The sequence below is a fragment of the Pungitius pungitius genome, chromosome 21 (genome assembly GCF_949316345.1).
Source record: "Pungitius pungitius chromosome 21, fPunPun2.1, whole genome shotgun sequence".
Lineage (NCBI taxonomy): Eukaryota > Metazoa > Chordata > Actinopteri > Perciformes > Gasterosteidae > Pungitius > Pungitius pungitius.
Window position 1 is genome coordinate 15,558,856 of NC_084920.1, and position 18,963 is coordinate 15,577,818.

The 18,963-nt window shown below is 47.0% G+C and overlaps 2 protein-coding genes across 3 annotated transcripts; both read left to right on the forward strand.

Moving 5' to 3' along the window:
• The first annotated feature begins 735 nt into the window (after positions 1 to 735).
• Positions 736 to 3,482, forward strand: csdc2a (cold shock domain containing C2, RNA binding a). Its single transcript, XM_037463082.2, has 4 exons — positions 736 to 870; positions 2,339 to 2,649; positions 2,772 to 2,894; positions 2,999 to 3,482. Exons 2-4 carry the CDS (start codon positions 2,465 to 2,467, stop codon positions 3,159 to 3,161), a joined length of 471 nt encoding a protein of 156 aa, XP_037318979.1. The 5' UTR covers positions 736 to 870; positions 2,339 to 2,464; the 3' UTR covers positions 3,162 to 3,482.
• Positions 3,483 to 6,252: 2,770 nt separating this feature from the next.
• On the forward strand, positions 6,253 to 18,962 carry gucy2cb (guanylate cyclase 2Cb). 2 transcript variants are annotated; one of them, XM_062559946.1, is made up of 27 exons: positions 6,253 to 6,579; positions 7,048 to 7,160; positions 7,275 to 7,342; positions 7,418 to 7,633; positions 7,739 to 7,860; positions 8,309 to 8,411; positions 13,252 to 13,366; positions 13,552 to 13,693; positions 14,248 to 14,330; positions 14,419 to 14,527; positions 14,721 to 14,802; positions 14,887 to 14,989; positions 15,078 to 15,137; positions 15,221 to 15,286; positions 15,393 to 15,497; positions 15,604 to 15,690; positions 15,926 to 16,136; positions 16,234 to 16,371; positions 16,469 to 16,545; positions 16,659 to 16,750; positions 16,848 to 17,006; positions 17,098 to 17,290; positions 17,370 to 17,544; positions 17,639 to 17,737; positions 17,844 to 17,938; positions 18,044 to 18,120; positions 18,221 to 18,962. In XM_062559946.1, the coding sequence occupies exons 1-27, from the start codon at positions 6,381 to 6,383 to the stop codon at positions 18,438 to 18,440; spliced, it is 3,309 nt and encodes a 1,102-aa protein (XP_062415930.1). In that variant the 5' UTR covers positions 6,253 to 6,380; the 3' UTR covers positions 18,441 to 18,962. The 2 variants fall into 2 exon arrangements, with proteins under 2 accessions (XP_062415930.1, XP_037318972.2); XM_037463075.2 differs by having other exon boundaries at positions 16,004 to 16,136; positions 18,221 to 18,961.
• Position 18,963: the final 1 nt, after the last annotated feature.

The window sequence follows — 18,963 nt, forward strand, 5'->3', positions numbered from 1 at the left end:
GTCTGTTTATTGGTGTTAGTAGAAATGTATACAGTTAATTCTAGGTTTCTTCTTTAGTAGACTGCAATGATTATTAAAGAGCAGGAAAACTATTCCATCAACTAAAAGAGCAAACGTTGTCCATCCATCTTCAATCAGCTTATCCTACACACGGGGTTGGGGAGGGGAGGGGAGGGGGGGGGGGGGTCACCAGCCAATCGCAGAGCCAAACTATGTTGTGTTTTGAAGAAAATAGGACAATTTTATCATCAAATAATTAAATGGACAAAGAGCATTTGACTATTTATTTTTGGAAATCTCCACCAATTCAAACTTGACAATCATCAATTTATGGAATGAATAAGTATTTTTGGACCAAACTGGTACTATTTTTTTAATGGTTATTGTCCATTCCAGACATTTTACCTTTTATTTTTAAACTATTGAAAGGAACAGTTTTACATTTGTATATTATTCATAATATATGCATGTGCGGATTCTAATGGGGTTTTTTGTGCAGTTAATTTTTGTTTCAACTCAATATAAACCTTTTTTATATTCAAACTGATTCGGAAGGTGGTTAAATGGTGGTTTAAAAAAAGTACTGTAGATCAATTAGAATCATTAATATTTGTTATGTACATCAGAATATAATATAATCGGTGTATCCAATAAAGTCCATGAATTTAAAAGTAAAGGCAGAGGGACGAGAACAAAGAGCCCCCCATCCCCCCATCCCCACCGCCTCCGCCCCATTTCCTCCTCCTCCTCCATCCCGTCCGTGCGCGCCGCATCCCTAAACTGCTCCTCCTGCTCCTCCTCCTCCTCCTTCCACCGGGCGCCACGCGGGACCCGAGCCGCGTCTCCTCCGCGCTGATCGGCGCCTCCACGGTGAGTCCGTCGCGTTGTGGTTGTCTTCAGCTCGGATTCCTCCGCGCGTGCGTGTGCGTGTGTGTGTGTGTGTGTGTGTGTGTGCGTGCGTCGAGGCGCATGCTGGCGTCACCTTTTTGTTGTTGGCAGCAGCTGAGCATCTCCTCGCCTCGAGCTGCCTCGTGATACGTGAGAAGGTTCTGGAAACAAACCGCCGGCCCTCACTTTCTCTGTCACACATTTAGTAAATGATGTCAAATAAGCGATGAGGGCTTATTTTAAGTTGAAAGGCGTTTTGTTTGTGAGTGTGTGTGTGTGCGTGTGTGCGCGTGCACAGCAGGTGACGTGCCTCCCATGCTGATGCCCATGGAGTAGACCGCCACCGTGGCCTGGTTTCACAGGGAGCTGCTTCTGGCCTTTTGTCTGTCTTCTCAAAGCTCCACTGGCTCTCTTCCGGTCCGACCTCCTTTCTCTTCTCCTCCAGAATGGATGTTCTGACACAGCGAGGAGGTCCGTGTGCCAATGAGCCACAGGAGCTCAGCCTGCTTCCTGAATTATCGAGGCTACATATTTACTAATCCTTCAGTCTTGTTGTCAGGTGACAGGTGTGTGTGTGTGTGTGTGTGTGTGCACTTGTTCATCATTACATCATTACCGCCGGATTACAGCAGGATAAAAGCCTCATCGGCCATTTGCAGAATCATAAATAAATGATTGGACTGGAGAGATTAAAGCGGCGCTGCTGGGGACCTTTGAACCTCGACAGTTCAATAGTTTTATTTTCTATTTGATACAGAAAATAGAGCTAAAAGTAGACATTGTTCCATTAAAGTAAATACTGTCAGTAGAGTAACTCTAGATTGAAATGTCTGCAGATCATTGACAAAGAATAAAATATGTAAAAGCTTCTTATTCAGAAATCAGAGCTGCTGGTGTTGGTAGTAAATCTCAACAAGCACATCCATGAGCTGCTGTCATGTACTGCACAACGCCAAATAAATACACACACACACACGTACTCACCTGGTGATGCACACGTCCCAGTCACAGCGGGGTGAGCCGGCCTCTCGTGGCCCAGCGATGGCGCTCGTTCCTTCCTAAATCCACCCAGCAGGCAGCATTCCTGTGATGGAGGTCGGGTGGGGATTTTAATATGACACGGCGTGATGAGGCGAGGTCCTGACGGGGCGGGTTTGTTGTTGACATCATCTCGACAGGGTCACAGTCCGGCTCCCCTTGCTCTCACGGATTCAGCACATCAGTGAATTTTATATATATATATATAATGTTGTGACCTGAATCCTCTCGTGATGATTTAAGGGAGCCATGAAGTGTATTTGGGGAAGTAGTCATTTACTTCCTTCTTTGACGTAGCCAGGCCTTTTGGTAAGAGGCTGTTTCGTAAGTTATTACAGGTAATGAATTAGAAAAGCAGCCCCCCCCCTGTCACCACCCTTTGATGATAAACCCTTGTGCTCCTTCCTTGCAGGGTGTTGCTGCTCCACCTGCAGGTTCTCCTCACCCGGGTCGCCATGCAGGAGGCGTGACCCGGCTTCCTCAGACCCAAAACAGAAAAAGAAGAAAGTCCCGACCGACCGACCCGCTGCCGGTCCAGATGTCGGACCCCGGCGCCTCCTCCGCGGCGGCGGACGGCCCGCTGCCCTCCCCCCGCACCTCCCTGCAGTTCTCCTTCCCCTTCCTGAGGGAGGGCAGCCGGGTTTGGGAGAGGGAGAGGAAGCCCCCGCAGCCCAGAGAGCTGCCCAGCCCGCTGCCCACCAAGCGCACGCGCACCTACTCGGCGTGAGTGCAGACGCCTCTGCGTCCTTCTCCTTCCCCCCCCCCTTCCCGAACACCTCCACGAAAACCCCTCAGACCTCGCTGCCCCTCCCTCTGATTGCACCTGTGCGCCTCCTTCTCTGCAGGACGGTGCGAGCCAAGTCGGGTCCGGTCTACAAGGGGGTGTGTAAAAACTTCTCCAGGTCTCAGGGTCATGGGTTCATACGCCCCTCCCACGGCGGGGAGGACATCTTCGTCCACATCTCTGAGTGAGGGAAACTGGTTCTGAATGTCTCTGTGAAAGTTAAACCTCTGTGTGGGTTTATCCCCTGAAAGAGCTCATTGTGTGTGTGTGTGTGTGTCTCCTGGACAGCATCGATGGAGAGTACGTGCCCGTGGAAGGGGATGAGGTCACGTACAAGGTGTGCCCCATCCCCCCCAAGAACCAGAAGATCCAGGCCGTGGAGGTGGTGCTCACTCACCTGAATCCAGTCACCAAGCACGAGACGTGGTCGGGTCAGATCATCAGCTCCTAGAGCGCCGCTCCGGGCAGGAAGGAGCGTCTCCATGTAGTTTTGAGTTTTTAATGTCTACAGGGGGGGGGGGGTGACGTTTGGGAGAAGATCTGGGGACGAGGGGCTCGGCCTGCTGCACAGTTCGCTCTGTGGGGGTCCAGCTTTGAATGTGTTTCATGAGTGTTTTAACGTAGTAAAGTTAGGGCGGTAGATTTTCTATCTTACTTTGACCTGAAGGAACATGGATGAGATGAGGTCAGGAGATGCTTGAGAGGTATCGGGCTCGGTTTTTGTGGCACAGTAAAAAGTGAATTCCAAGGAAAAGAGCTCGACGAAGCTCTGTCTTTCCTTCTTTATAAACTTCTGACACAAACGAGGTGCCAGCACGGCCACAAGTCACCTGACAAAACACAAATCCAGAATCCAGCCATGACATGTAGAGTTTACAAAGGCCGATGGGAATCAAAAGGACGTCGGTGTCCCATCATCAGGCTCAAGCTGCTCCGACCTGCCTCCACCTCTCACTGCCTTCAGGAGGCAGCAGCTGCTGAAGGTGGCTCCAGGTGCCACAAACACCTGCCAGCTGACAAAGGGAAACAATCAATGCACTTGGAGTGAAGTAGAGACGCAAATAGCCCTCAATGCGCCGCGATCAGCTCTTTGAATAAGGAAATATTTTCCTCCCTGATATCGTAGCGCTGCTTTATTTTGTCCACTTGAAACCCGTTTCTTATGACGGCCTGAAGCTCCACTGGGACCAGGCCCGAGGACGGAGGGGATGATCTGTAGATGGACAAAGCATGTGTAATGAGAAGAAATAAGAATGTAAAGTGGTGCTTCTAGCGGAGATGAACGGCTTATTTTTAGGTGGAATATTGAAAGTGGGAAAGTCCACTAAGTTTCATCAAGTCACTGCGAAAAATACATGTATTTATTTATTGACTTGACTCTTTATTTTCATCTGTAACTGCGAGACCATCAGGGTTGTTGTGCTAAGCTAAGCTAAGCTATTTCTAATGATACTACCTTGTTAATACCTTTGCTACTGTCTTTTTGTCCGATTTTTAATGGTGTTTCAAATGAAAAAGCAGTTTGGTTGATTTGGAAAGTGTCCTGTTCTGTGCCTTTTTTAAAACGTAGAATGTGTTGATTCTGTTGGGTCGTGCGGTACCACAGCCGGACCCCCGTCGGCCTTTAAGTGACACACATCTGTCTGGTTTCCGTCCTTTGAGACAAACACGTCTGGTTGTGTTCAAAATCACTGTAACCTTTGTCTTTCGTCATTGAGTTGTAGTTTGAATAAAACGATGAGTGCAGTATTCACAGAGCTGTGTGGAAACATCCTCTGGATAAGAGAGAAGGTTCTGTGCTCTTTTTGGGTTTCTCCTGTCTGGGTCTCACAAAGTGGAAGAACGAGGCCGGTTATTTTCAGAGAGTTTTTGGTGTGAACTTTTTCTCAGTTTGGGATCTTACATTTGATTTGGCCCATATGTCACGTTCTGTTACACTGGAAACACAAATCGTTTGCTCCATAGCTCTAAAATCAATGCACAAATCTGAGCCATGGATGTATACTTAGAAAAGACAGCAGTTAAAGCAGCATTATGAAAACACTTTATTCCTGGTAATGGTAATAAATTTAATTATAATTAAAAATTGCATTGAAAAATATTGTTTAAGTTGAATGTAAGTACAAGAAACCCAATGTGCTTGATGTTATTAAAATAAAAGTACTGTACTTTCTTACAGGCCGTGACGATGGAACTCATGAGAAGCGCAAACACAGAGACACGAGAGATTCTGTTTGTTTACTCGTTCATTTTCATGTCAACACTCGCCTGTTAAAGCCGAAGACACGTCACCATTTGACGCATTTGACTTCACACACACACACACACACACACACACTACAGCGTCTGATCGATTGGATCAATGACTGCGGGATGCAGACGTCACTTGTTCAACCAGTAACACATTTTACATGCAAAAGGAAAGAGGTAAAAATCATTGAAATGGAGTCAGACAGCACGTATGTTTGTCTTAAGGCTGAAATAAATCCTAAAACAGTCCAAGAGGCCGACACTCCCAGGAAGAATAGAAGAATGCTGTCGTTAATAATGTGAAACTACGTGTTGACAACCAGAGAAACAACAGTAAATACACATGAAGAACGTAAAAAAGAACAAATTCATATTGTTTTGTTTTACTTTTGTCACAAAGCACTACAGTTATAACACAAACATGCTGAATATGAGGCAAAGCGCGCACACACACACACACACACACACACAGGAATAAGAATTTTATTGCCTTGTTCAGGTTGGTTCCCTCGTTGTCACAGTGATGGATGAGTAACATTTCCTCATCGAGGAAGCATGAGAAATCTGGTCACCCACTGTTTTGACTGAGTGTGTGTGTGTGTGTGTGTGTGATAGGAAAGAGACACACACACACACACACACACATGTACACAGTAGGTGCCTGTAATTAAGTGAGTAATTTTTATTTACATCATTCAGTCCGATAACATATTCCAGGACGTGTCTGTTACAGATTAAATGTACAAAAAGCCTCCAGACGGAACCCGTGAAGTGCGATGTTTTACGGCTCGTTATCTGGGACGAGTTTTATGGTCCAACCAACCTTTGCTCTTCTGTTTTCTCCAGGCTGTGTGTCTGTGTTTGCTGTCTGACTGTCTGACACATGTGTAAGATCAGATTGTCAGGTTTGTGAATTCCCTCCATGTTCACCAAGGAGTCTCCTGAGAACCTGTTGGTGTTTGGACCGACTACGTCTCAGAGACGACCACCCGGGCCATCATCGGTCCTTCCAAAGTGAGCTTTCAGATCCCAGCCAGCATGTGGTGCACCACGTGTGTCCGAGGTGAAGCATAAGAACCTTCTGGGTCAAAAGGCCTTTCCTGATCTTACCGACACGATGACAACGGGCTACAAACTGAGCCTCCGGGTCTTTTAAAGCCCGTGAAACATTCTGACCTTGGAACCACAAGGTGTGAGGCCCCACCTCCGGGCCTCTGAAGGTTGTATATTAACCACTCGATGTGGAAAGGGTGGGTGAGAAGCCACGGGGGGGGGGGGGGGGGGAGGTACAAAGCTCTTGCTCTCAGACGGCAACACACAAACACCTGAGAGGAACTAGCTGGTGGGCTGCTGGACTCTGGAAGACGGACCGTACCGAAAGCCTTCAGCGGGCCGCGATGGGCTCTGTCTAGAGCTGAGAATGGCAGCAGGCTGGTGGCGGGGGCTGTGCCTCCTGGCGGTTGTGGCTGCTCCGTGTCGAGGCGTTAAACAGTGTCTGGAAGGGGTCACCATCAACGTGATCCTGCTGGAGGACGAGGAGTCTCCGTGGAGTCTGAGGCTCGTCAAGGACAAGATTCTCAGGGCAATTGAGACGGATTCAACCATTAATGCTGCAGAAGGTAAGAAAGTACACATTATATACAAACATTATGGACTAAACCTTTTATCAAACTGACTGCAAATTGGGGGAGTAATGCAGAACACATTAGCATCATGTAATGAGTATTTTATACAGTCTCATAGAAATGAGAATAAAAGCATGTGGAAGTTATTGTTACAAAACAAGTTCTGCTGAGGTCAACTCCCCATAATCCATCAGAGCGAGCTAACACTAGCCGCTAACATTAGCCTCTAATACTAAATACTGCAGCACAGAGATTCTGTCTATCTATCTATCTATCTATCTATCTATCTATCTATCTATCTATCTATCTACAACACAGTCCCTTCCATAACATGCAGATCCTGTGTGTGTCTATTAATTATCTAAATTGTGACGGTTGGAGGGTGTGTCAGGAGGAGATTTGACGACCGATGGACACCCATGGTTGTGTTTTTTTTGGGGGGGGGGGGGCGCTTGGCTCTAGGGACAAGATTTAATCTCACGGCCAAGTTTGGCGGCTTCAGACCGACCTTTTACCAGCAGACAGGATGCAAGAGCGGCGCGTGTGAGGCAGTGGACGAGCTGAAGAGCCTGATGGTAAGCACACATTTAAATCCAACACTCATTCACCATGATGATGTAGTAGATGATGTAGTAGATGATGTAGTAGATGATGCTTTTATTTGATGTTTTATCTGGATTCTCCTGCAGAGAACGGGCTCTCTGGGATGCGCCGTGCTCGGCCCCGCCTGCACCTACGCCACCTTCCAAATGTTTGAGTAAGTGACTCCACGTCAACGCACACACGCCGCTGAGACCTCGACTTGTTTCTAATAATGGCCGCTCCTCCCCAGTGCGGAGCAGGGCCTGAAGCTCAGCACGCCCATCCTCTCGGCGGGAAGCTTCGGCCTCTCCTGCGACGACATGCTCAACCTCCAGCGCCTGCTGCCGCCGGCGCGCAAGGTCTCTGACTTCTTCATCGGCTTCTGGGGGGACAGCAACAAGATCAAACCCGTCTGGAAGACGGCCTACCTTTACAAGAAGCAGAGCAACACTGAGGATTGCTTCTGGTGAGTCCTTGCAGGCCACTCTGGATCATCTGCTGCCTGTGGTCACCTCGCTCTGGAATGCTTTGGACTCACATCCGCTCTGTTAAAAGTGACGCTGCTCCTCAGGTACATTAATGCACTGGATGCAGAGTCTGGCGAGTTTGCCGGCGCCGTCGGGAGGACGGTGCTGCGCCAACCGGACGAACTGAATCGTGTGCTGGAGTCACCCAAGAACAGGACAAGCAACCGTAAGACGTTTCTCAGAAATTGTACAATGCATCAGCAGGTCTGATTGAACTGCAGCATCTAAGTTGGACACATGATACAAGGGCATAGCTTAGGGATGCCATCTCAACTGTTTATAGTTATAGATATAGTAGTGTAGTAGTGCAAGTAAGGATTGTCCCTTTTCAGTTGCCGTATAATGGGGATGAATGGATGGACAGTTTCCACAGTGGCATTGGCCTCCACATCTCATATCATGAACATCTAAACGTTAGCATTTTGTAGCAGAGGGCACAGATTTGAAAGGAGGGATACTGCATATAAACGTCATCTCGTGCAAAGACCATAGCTTTATACAAAGGGGTATTATGCTCTTTCCTGATTTCCTCAGAGGCGAGAATGTTATTAAAATAAATGCATACCCTCCTGGTCTGTGGTGTGACGTGTTGCACACCACTTCTTTGTTTTCAGTGTTCATCATGTGTGGATCCCCAGCGGACATAGAGGAGGTGAAACGAGGCTGCAAACTTGCAGACAACAGTGATATTCTCTTCGTCCTCATTGACCTCTTCAAGTCAGTGCTGTCAATTCATTCCTTTGGTGTCTTTTTCTCTCTCATCCTTCTTACCTTGGTTCTATCTACATATGTTTGACCTGTAAACTGTTAAAACTAGGGCCGGGACTCGATTAAAAATATGAATCTAATTAATTAGAGGCTTTGTAATTAATTAATCTAAATGAATCGCATTTTAATTGCATAAATATTTGACCTGAGAACAGTGGTGGCCTATAGGTAAGTAGACCTTCTGTAAACTAGGTTTTTTTAAGTAGACCAGTCGTGAGTTCTGGTGTCTCTAGTGGAATCAAAGCTGACCTTCCTGATCCACATTTGGGATTTGATTCTCTCTCCTCAAGGTGCCGTGTGTCAAACGTGTTTATTTCTTCCGGGATTTATTCTCCACTCAGCTGAGGAGGACCCTCAGACTGGTTTAGCTCCATAGGGGAGTCGGTATGGATCCTCTCAATTCACACGCGGGCATCAGCACACATGTCGAAAAAAGTGAAATAAGGATCACAGCATAAAAGTAGTGAAATCAACTAGGGCTTTATTAAAAATGCCAGTATATGACTTTACTTGACCTGCAATTCTATTATAACAGTATGGAATGGTTGTGGATTCCAGCCTGAGAATCTATGAGAATTGAGGTTGGATTCGAAAGCATCAACAGGTGTGTGGTGGAACAGTGCAGGGAGATAGCAGGAAGGCTGAAGTGTGGAGGATCCTCAGTTTAAACCTGCTCTCTCAGAAGGAGGGTTTGGTTGCAGTCAGGGCTTCAAACTGTAAACTTTAGGTTTAGTAAACAATCCCAAGGTCTAATATGAGAAACGGACACAATGAGGCATGTGCTTGAATAGCTCAAGGGAACAACTGAAGGGCTGCAGGCTCCAACCTGGTGTCTGAGGTTGGGGGTTCTTGGCCCTTCATGCAGACATCACTTCTGCTTTGAAAGAGTTTTGAGGTTTGAGTAGCAGTCTCAAGGTTAAATACGAGAAACAAAATTTTATTTGGTGCATGGTGAGGTAGTGCAGCACAAGAGCTGAGGAGCTACTGTCCTTACTCTATAGGTTGTGGGTTCAAGCCCAGTCTTAGGTTTGAGCCTTTGGCTTTGCTTCAAGTTTGAGTAGCAATCTCATGGTTAAATACAACAAATAAAGGGTTTGTTAGTGTGTGGTGAATTAGCACAGCGGAAGAGCTGCTGCCACAAGCCTGCACTGCATTTGAAGGTTGTGAGTTCAAGCCCAGTCTTGGGTTTGAGCCTTTAGCTTTACTTCAGGTTTGAGTAGCAAGCTCAAGGTTAAATACAACAAACAAAGGATTGGCTAGTGTGTGGTGAAGTAGCACAGCTGAAGAGCTCCTGCCACAAGCCCCTGCACTTGAAGGTTGTGGGTTTGAGCCCAGTCTTGGGTTTGAGCCTTTAGCTTTACTTCAGGTTTGAGTAGCAATCTCAAGGTTAAATACAACAAACAAAAGGTTGGTTAGTGTGTGGTGAATTAGCACAGTGGAAGAGCTGTTGCCACAAGCCTGCACTGCTTTTCAAGGTTGTGGGTTCAAGCCCAGTCTTGGGTTTGAGCCTTTGGCTTTACTTCAGGTTTGAGTAGCAATCTCAAGGTTAAATACAACAAACAAAGGGTTGGTTAGTGTGTGGTGAAGTAGCACAGTGGAAGAGCTGCTGACGTAAGCCCCTGCACTGCACTTGAAGGTTGTGGGTTCAAGCCCAGATGTGGAAATAGCATTTAAAAAGACTTTTGAGGTTTAACTCACATGCTCAAGGTTAAATAGGAGAATCAAAGTTGCCAAAATGTGACCAGGACTGGTAGTGTAGGGGTGCAAGCTAGAGCCCAGAAGCCTCTGTGCGCACCGCCAGTGGGTTCAAATCCCGCTCGTGCCAAGTCTTGAGCACACTGCCGCGGAGGTAGTAGTGGGGGCATTGTCCCCACGGTTGTTTCGGAGAAGTGAACCCTAGGGGTTATGCAGAAACACAAGGCGCGGTCACTTGAGTTATGATGGCATGGTCAAGAATGATGAAGAATCTTTTGCTGACGAATTGAATTTGATGTTAATTGCTTTGCTTTAGCCTTTTAGCACTTATTAGCCATGCTACGTCACTGTTATGCAAGTCACAAGCAAGTCTCAAGTCATTGCCCTCGAGTCCCGAGTCAAGTCGAGTCAAAGACGAAGCAAGTCCCAAGTCGAGTCAGAAGTCGTACCATTTTAGTTTCGAGTCATTTCGAGTCCTGTGGACAACCTTAAACTGACAGTCTGGCACAGGGTGTAGATTTGTTTACCCTTTTTAGTGCATCCACCCTCCAATTCTCTGTTACATTCAAATTCAACTCACTTGTGCCTTTACCAATGCAGGGATGAATAGCATGGTTGATCCTCCAAGATGCACCAATCCGTCTCTGGGGCAATATCCCATTAGGATTTTTTTATAAATGTCAGTTACCCAAAACTAAAAAAGGATTTAGGAAGAGCCACCATGTCCCTTGAGGGTTGAACCCAGATAAGGTTTAAAGTACAGAAATTTGGGGCATTTGGCATTAGTGACAGGGACGTGTAGGTTGCTCCATCTAAGATCATTCCATTCGTGTCATGGGAAAAAAACATTGTGAAAAAAGTCAAAAATCAAAAGTTTAAAAATATTAATCTAATTAATTAGAGGCTTTGTAATTAATTAATCAAAATTAATTGCATTTTAATTGCATAAATATTTGACAGTGAGAAGTAATTTTTTTCACATGGATTTTTATTTTTGTTCAACCAATTCCAGCAGACAAGTGTAGAAATAGCATATTTAGAAATATAGTACTTTCAGAAATTCAGGTAGCCTATAGGTAAGTAGACCTTCTGTAAACTAGGTTTTAGTAGACCAATACTTTCAAGTACATTCAGAACATTGGTTATTTTTTCAGACGTGGACTCCCAGTGAACATTTTTTAGTTGAAAAGACGTTGAATAAACGTCTATGCCCGACGTTGATCGATATTAAAAATCACAACACTTTTCCTATACATAACAGAATACAAAAATACAATTTGTGAAAATAAACTATGAAATTATAAGTGCAGCAACAACACGAACCAGTAAGTTTAGAATTTTGTGTTTGTAAACCATTTTTCTGAATTATTGGCACTTCATCTGGCTCTGAGTCACTTGAATCCGGATCGTATACCTGAAATCAGCTCCGTCTCCCTCATCGTCATTCAATAAATTTTATTTTGTTCAACCCAAAATGAAAAATAAGCCTGAAGGAGCTTTACAGTCTGTGAACCTTCCAGCTTCCTGTCCCAAAACCATCACATCGGCACACGCAAAACTCACCTTCAACTGGACAAAACCTAAGGGAGAGCAGTGGAGGAGTAGCTGTGTACAGAGAGAACAACTTAAAGATGTACAGTACGTTCAATTCCTACCACAGAAATTATTCAAATATTCAGAGTAGTACGCCAGGTGTAAGGCAGGACAACTGCAGGGCCAAACTCCATCAGATGTAACCTCCATCCACAGGAACCTGTGAGGAGGGAAGAACAAAGACTTTAGAGAAAAGTGTGTAATTTGGGTTTATAATGACAGTAATAAAAAGTTTAATAATGATAACAGCAGCAGGTATTTGAGAACCCTTATTTATAGATTGTTTACTTATGACATTATAAACAATCTGCAAATTATGGCATTTCTGGAGTAACCTTTGCAGGTATATTACACAGTACCATACTTTACAATGTTGCTTTAAGCATGCAGTAACTTACAATGTGTTGGCTAGCTTGTTTACAGGCCACAACTTGTTGAATTCAGCTGCGATCTGTGTTTAGGCCGCGTTGTTTAAAAAACGTGTATTTTCTACATGACATGGGAACGGCAATAATATGATATGGGTACAGCAACAACCTAACGCATTAGCAACACCAAACACACGGAAGATACTCTGTGAGGTTTACTTTTGGTCCAGTTCATGTTGAACGCTAGCATGCTCCGAGCTAGCATGCTAACTAGCAAACTATCTGCGCTAACGCTAACTAGCTTACCAAAATAACAGTCTTTCCCGTATCGAGTGGGCAGCACAAGTAAAATAACTGGTTATAGTTCCAGGTGTGCTTCATTCAAACACTCACGTACTTACAGAGTATTGGGGCCGGTAGCCGTGGTTGTATCAGCCCGTTCACGTCGCTCTGCTCCCGGTGCAAGCGTCTAAGAACTTGCGCATGCGCGTTACAGATGTGATCAGAGTTACGTGTTTTCAACTAATGTTTGAAGCGGCCCGCATTATTTTGTCCTTAAAGCATATTGTTAACGACACACACTCTGTATTTTCGTATTCATGACGATTTAAGAAAAATCTTAAAGGCGTTGAAATCACGTCTTTGCGTAGACCAAATTGCGTTGAGGTGATACTTGAGGCTCGATGTGAATTCCTTGTTGCACAGCTTGCACACAACCACGCTCTTATCGACGCTTCCATCCGTGTGTTTATTATAAGAAGATTTCCCATTCACGGGGCCACCCGACACGGTCTCGTCAGCTTCTTCGTTCATGTTCACTGGGGTTTGTTGTTGTCTGAAGTCATGGACGCTAGTTGGTGCTCCAGTATAATCGGTCCCCCCGAAACTCATCTAGTGAGAAACGTTCCGCGGTGCAAAAAATAAGTGTAAAAATGCGACACATGAGACTAGATAAACCAATAAAAGATAAACATGCAGTTTTTAACTGGTGATTTTAATTTATTAAAAGAAAAACACATTTTGGTACATATACTAGGCCCTGTATGGCAAGTGATTATTTTATATTTGTTATCTCTTTAGTGTTTGTATAACTTTGGATATCTTAAATCAAACCTCCCCTCCCCCCTCCGCAGTGATCAATACTACACCAACAAATCCTCAATGCCGTTCATGAGGAACGTGTTGGTGCTGACGATGCCAAACACCAGAAGCTACACCATCAGCACGGACCCGAGAGACAACCACACGGTGGGGACACATCTCCAAAGCTACTTCTTTTTACCGCTTCTAAAAGGAATGGGTTCTTTGAACCGAATAAATAGAAGCGTGCGGTCAGCGGAGGAATAAGGATCAGCCTCATCTCACATATTATCGCCAAATAAACAGTTCCAACGGTCAGATTTTCTCTCCCCTTTCTCTCCGTTTCTCTGCAGATGAATGACTACGTCGCCGCGTACCACGATTCCGTGCTGCTGATCGGCGAGGTGATGAGGGAAATTCTGAGAAAAACTCCGTCAGAGATTCAGCAGATGGAGTTTGTCAATGTGAATTACTTCCGTAACATCTCCTTTAATGGTAAGGAAGCAGGGAGAGAGGGTGGGAGGAAGGGAATGAACACTCTTGCCCTCAGTCAGTATGGTTGTGACCTTGGATTCATCATTTCCGATACATTTCTGGCAAGAGAACTGAAAGAGGAAACATGAGTGAATCGAGGTATTGATTCGGTGGCGGAATAATTGAAACTGCATCGAGGAACAAAGAAGAGACTAAAATGTGGTTTTAAACTTTGATTTCAGACCAAATACCTGCTAAACAATTGGATTTCCCATCAGCTTCACATTTACTCTGTGTTCAGTGGTAATTAGTGAGTCTCTCAACCGATGGGAGAGAAACCGTACGTCTGTTCCCTGCAGGGCGCAGCTGAACTGAAGCCTGTGGGTAATTGAGGGTGTTCTGGTGATGGAGAAGGACACTCTACGTCCTGTCAGGGCTCTTTTGTTCTCTCAAATGACAGAATGCAACCATTGAAAAGCAAACGAGCCGTCGGTACCTGCCAAGGTACAAGGTGGTGGTGAGCAGAGTGTCGGCCATGTTTGCGTATAAAGACCTTTTTACGTTGTCATTTTCAGGAAGTGCTGGAAACTACAAGCTGGACGAGCATGGAGACCGAGACGTGAACCTGTCAGTCATTTACACCACTAACGACATGAAGGTACATCCTCCTCCTCCTCCTCCTGTGTCCGTCGTATTGCAGAGGGAATGAAAAGAAACACCAACGTCTCCTCTCTCACGATCCGCAGTACAAACCTTTATTCTCATTCGACACCGAGCTCGGGAAAACCAAAGTGGAGGAAACGGACCCTTCCTTCATCTGGGGAACGAAGCTTCCTAATTTCCAGCCAGACAAAGGTACGATGTGGGAGACGTTCTGTGGGGGTTAGTCGGCGAGACGAGGCGCATCAGATAAAACCTTTTAAGATCTCATCTCTGAGTTGAAACGGGAAGCAAACTTAATCATTCAAGGTGCTTTAGGCTTGTTCTGGGTTTCCTAAAGCCAACGATGTGTATTGATTTTCATTTTGACGTGGGCTCCCTCCTTCAGACCTGGCATTTCATGACATCATCGTCATCGTGCTGGCTGTAACCGTGGTTGTCGTGGCCACCATCGCGTTCATTTTCTTCAAGTGAGTAGCAAAGCAGGACGTGTAAAGGATTCAAAGATAAATAAACCAGATGTTAAGTTGCATTGATGATGTTTTTTGGTATAGACAGAACAGGAGAGAGCGTCAGCTCCGCCAGCGCTGGTTCCACATCTCCTCTGATCTCGTGACACTGCTGGAGAAAGACCAGCTGAACGTCGTCTCTCTGAAGGTAAAGGAAGTCCAACAGTCCTGCATTCAGAACGCTATCATCAAATCACAGTTTCCCCCCCCCCCCTCCTCCCATGTGACCCCGTCAGATTGAAAACGAGAGGAAAAACAAGCAATTCCAGATCCGCCGTGCGCTCTACGATAAGAAGGTACCCGAAGAAGTCCTGACGCTTCTGGGATCTTCCCACGACCCGATGGCTGGTTTTACTGATGACGCTGCCACTGTTTTCAGGTTGTGATTCTGAAGGAGCTGGAGTACTCGGAAGGCGACATCAACCAGATGATGGGACTGAACGCAGTAAAAAACACACACACACAGCAGGCGGTCTTTGGGATGTCTGCATTTTAGTGGTCGTGATTGTGTGTTTTTTAGACTTTTGTTGTTATTATTTTTTTCTCCACAGCTCAAACAAATCGATTACTCGAACCTCACTAAGTTTTATGGCACAGTGAAGATCGACCAGAGTGTGTTCGGGGTGTTTGAGTTCGGGGAGCGGGGGTCGCTCAGGGTGAGTACGGCCCTGCTTTCTAAGGGATTACTTTGATTTACAAGTCAATATCAATGCCACAAAACACAAGATTTCCACAAGATCTCTTGTCCCTTTCTTGTCCCAGTATGTGCTGAATGACACCGTATCGTACCCAGAAGAGACCTTCGCCGACCTGGAGTTCAAGATCTCCGTCATGTACGACATCGCCACGGTACGACAGACACCTCGCCGCGTGGACACACACACACACACACACACACACACACTGCATCACACGGGACTCACCATGTGCCAGAAGAAGAGCGGGACTGCACGTTCCTTAAAAATCAACAGCAAGTTTAGTGTGACTCAGTCATGTTTTTGGGGGGGGGGGGGGGGGGGGGCCTCTACTGATCACACCAAGCTGAAGGTTTCAGACTTATTGTTGTTGCTGTTCCCCCCTGAAGGCCAGCAGGGGGCCGTGGAGCTCGCCAATGACTCACTGCTCCTTGAGTCTGAAGCCCTGTGTGAACCCTCCGTTTCAGGGCATGTCCTACCTCCATGCCAGCAACATCCAGGTCCACGGTCGCCTCAAGTCCACTAACTGCGTGGTGGACAATCGGATGGTGGTGAAGATCACAGACTTTGGCTGCAACAGCTTTCTCCACCCGGGGGAAGGTAAAACAACAGGGTGTCCGGCTCCTCGCTGGGTTTCTGCGTCTCATCACTCCATGGGTCACATTCTCCTCGCCCCCCCCCCCCTCCCTCCTCTCAGACTTGTGGACCGCCCCGGAGCATCTGAGGAAACGCGGCACCTCCCAGAAAGGAGACGTGTACAGCTTCGCCATCATCGCACAGGAGATCGTACTCAGGAAGTGCACCTTCTACACGGAGAGCTGCTCCGGCCGAGCAGGTGCGCCGCGACGAGTCAGGAATCCACTGTCTCGCCTCATCGGGTTTAAGAGGGTTAATGGGTTGAATTAATGATTTCACAATGTGCTTGCAAACAGAAAAGCTTTCCAGGGTCATCATGTCCTACTTCAGACCGGATCTCAACTTTGAGACGGCCTCGGAGAGAGAATTAAAGGTGAGGTGATGCTCGCCGTGTGACACCCTCACCTGCCAGGGACCTGTGTGTGTGTGTGTGTGTGTGTGTGTGTGTGTGTGAGCCTTTAACGCGTTGTGGCGCCTGCCTCGTAGGTCTACATGTTGATTAAAAGCTGTTGGGATGAGGATCCAGAAAAAAGACCTGACTTTAAGAGGGTGGAAACGTGTTTGGGGAAAATCATCAGGTAACCTTCACCAGATCTGATGAATTTATCACAAGCCTGTGGGATTTCTTTTCTCCCTTCTTGCTTTCATTCATCCTTCTCTACTGGTTTGCTTCAGTGAAATTCACAACCGGGACAACGAGAGCTACATGGACAACATGATAAGAAGACTGCAGATGTACTCCAGGAACCTGGAGCACCTGGTGGAGGAGAGAACGGCCCTCTACAAGGCGGAGAGGGACAGGGCGGACTGCCTCAACTACATGCTGCTTCCTGGGTCTGTTCACACTTCCCATCGATCCATCATCTCCCAGCTTTGCTCAGTGTATTAAACAGCGCCGTGTCTCATGTGCTTCGTCTCCGCTCAGCCCCGTGGTCAAAAGCCTGAAGGAGACCGGCGCCGTGGAGCCGGAGCTCTACGAGGAGGTGACGATATACTTCAGTGACATCGTGGGCTTCACCACCCTGTGCCAGTACAGCACACCGATGGAGGTCGTGGACATGCTCAACGACATCTACGGCGGCTTCGACACCATCGTCGACCACCACGACGTGTACAAGGTGCGGCGCTTTGGAAACCGGCCAAATCCAGGTGGACGGCGCGGACACCGACCCCTTTTTTTTTTTTTTCAACCCTCAGGTGGAGACGATTGGCGACGCCTACATGGTGGCCTCGGGGCTCCCCAAGCGGAACGGGAACCGCCACGCGGTGGACATCTGCCGCATGGCGCTGGAGATCTTGGCGTTCATCGGCAACTTCCAGCTGAGACACCTGCCGGGGATCCCGGTGTGGATACGCATCGGCGTCCACTCAGGTACGAGGCGACGTAAAATACCAACTCCTCTGAAATCCCGAAAACCTCCTCCTGATCCACCACCACGGAAATCTGACCGCCGCGTGTCTCCAAGGTCCCTGCGCTGCGGGGGTCGTGGGGATAAAGATGCCCAGGTACTGTTTGTTTGGCGACACGGTCAACACGGCGTCTCGCATGGAGTCCACTGGACACCGTGAGTGGAGACATTCTAGTGTGGTCCGCTTCCTTTCCGCCACTGTTGCCACGGAGCCGATCGATGAGATGAGGTTCCCCATCTTCTTCTTGTTTCGTCCTCACAGCTCTGCGGATCCACGTCAGTCAGCCCACGATAGACATCCTGCAGAGGACGGACTGCCACTTCGAGTATGAGGTCCGAGGAGAAACGTACCTGAAGGTGAAGACCACGGTGAACCATTTGAAGTGGAACCTATAGGAACCTCCGACTCTGCAGAAGTCTCCCGTGGATGACAAGACGGTGTGAAAATGTGTGTTTCCCAAGGGCAAAGGCGCCGAGACCACCTGCTGGTTGACGGGCGAGAAGGGCGAGGACTACGACCTGCCGACCCCACCCACCACGTGAGTGAACCCCGAGTATTACTCTTCGTATTCTTCTAGCCAGCGGAGCTCTTCGCCCACGTTCATCCTTCTGGTCCCTGCCCCCCCCCTGCTCCTCCAGTGAGAACTTCCAGCGGCTCCAGCAGGACCTCGCCAACATGACCCTGGCGTGCCTGGAGCGGCGCTCTCGGGGCTCCGTCCGGAGGAAGAAGGCTCTGCTCTCGAGGCGGAGCGAGGAGGGCGGCGGCGGCGGCGGGGAGTCGGAGGCGGAGTCTGAGAGCGACCAACCCGAGTACCTGCATCTGGCCACTGTGGACAACACACTCAGCACGTTCCTGTAGCTCCAGCCACGTGGTGTCAACCTTTCCTACTGCTTAGTCTAAACTCTGGTTATACGGATATTAAACGATCCTGAGTACACAAAATACAAGAAATTACAATATACTCCCACTGTCTAATAAGGCCTTTATATATTTTGTATAATGATGGATTTATCTCAGAAGCAATGGACAGGAAAATAATAACCGGAGGGTGGAGCTTGATTGTTCTCTCTCTCTTTTACTTGTACTTTATTCCTGCAAAGCACTTTTTAATCATTTTCTATGGCGCTTTACTAAATAAACATTTTAAAAAGTATTTCTTTTGTTTCAAATCTATAGATCCAGGCCCTTTAATATATATTAATATCCCCTTAAAAGTTATAAACAATGCTCTAAAGAAACTTAACGCAGTTATTTACTGAGTGAAAGGACAAGATGTTCATCAAGTGACTTATTCCTTCTCACAGCAAAGTATGGGAATAACTTGAAGGAGATCTTATCTTATCACATGGACCACAGTCACTGGAACATTTCTACCTGAGGT

What these genes read in the sequence shown, in the direction of transcription:
- csdc2a (XM_037463082.2), top strand. Translation starts at nt 2,465, where the DNA reads ATGTCGGACCCCGGCGCCTCCTCCGCGGCGGCGGACGGCCCGCTGCCC. An exon ending in CGCACGCGCACCTACTCGGC is followed by an intron (nt 2,650 to 2,771) that starts GTGAGTGCAGAC and finishes CCTTCTCTGCAG; the next exon opens with GACGGTGCGAGCCAAGTCGG. An exon ending in ATCTTCGTCCACATCTCTGA is followed by an intron (nt 2,895 to 2,998) that starts GTGAGGGAAACT and finishes TCTCCTGGACAG; the next exon opens with CATCGATGGAGAGTACGTGC.
- gucy2cb (XM_062559946.1), top strand. Translation starts at nt 6,381, where the DNA reads ATGGCAGCAGGCTGGTGGCGGGGGCTGTGCCTCCTGGCGGTTGTGGCT. An exon ending in CCGTAACATCTCCTTTAATG is followed by an intron (nt 13,694 to 14,247) that starts GTAAGGAAGCAG and finishes TGTCATTTTCAG; the next exon opens with GAAGTGCTGGAAACTACAAG. An exon ending in CCTCGGAGAGAGAATTAAAG is followed by an intron (nt 16,546 to 16,658) that starts GTGAGGTGATGC and finishes CCTGCCTCGTAG; the next exon opens with GTCTACATGTTGATTAAAAG.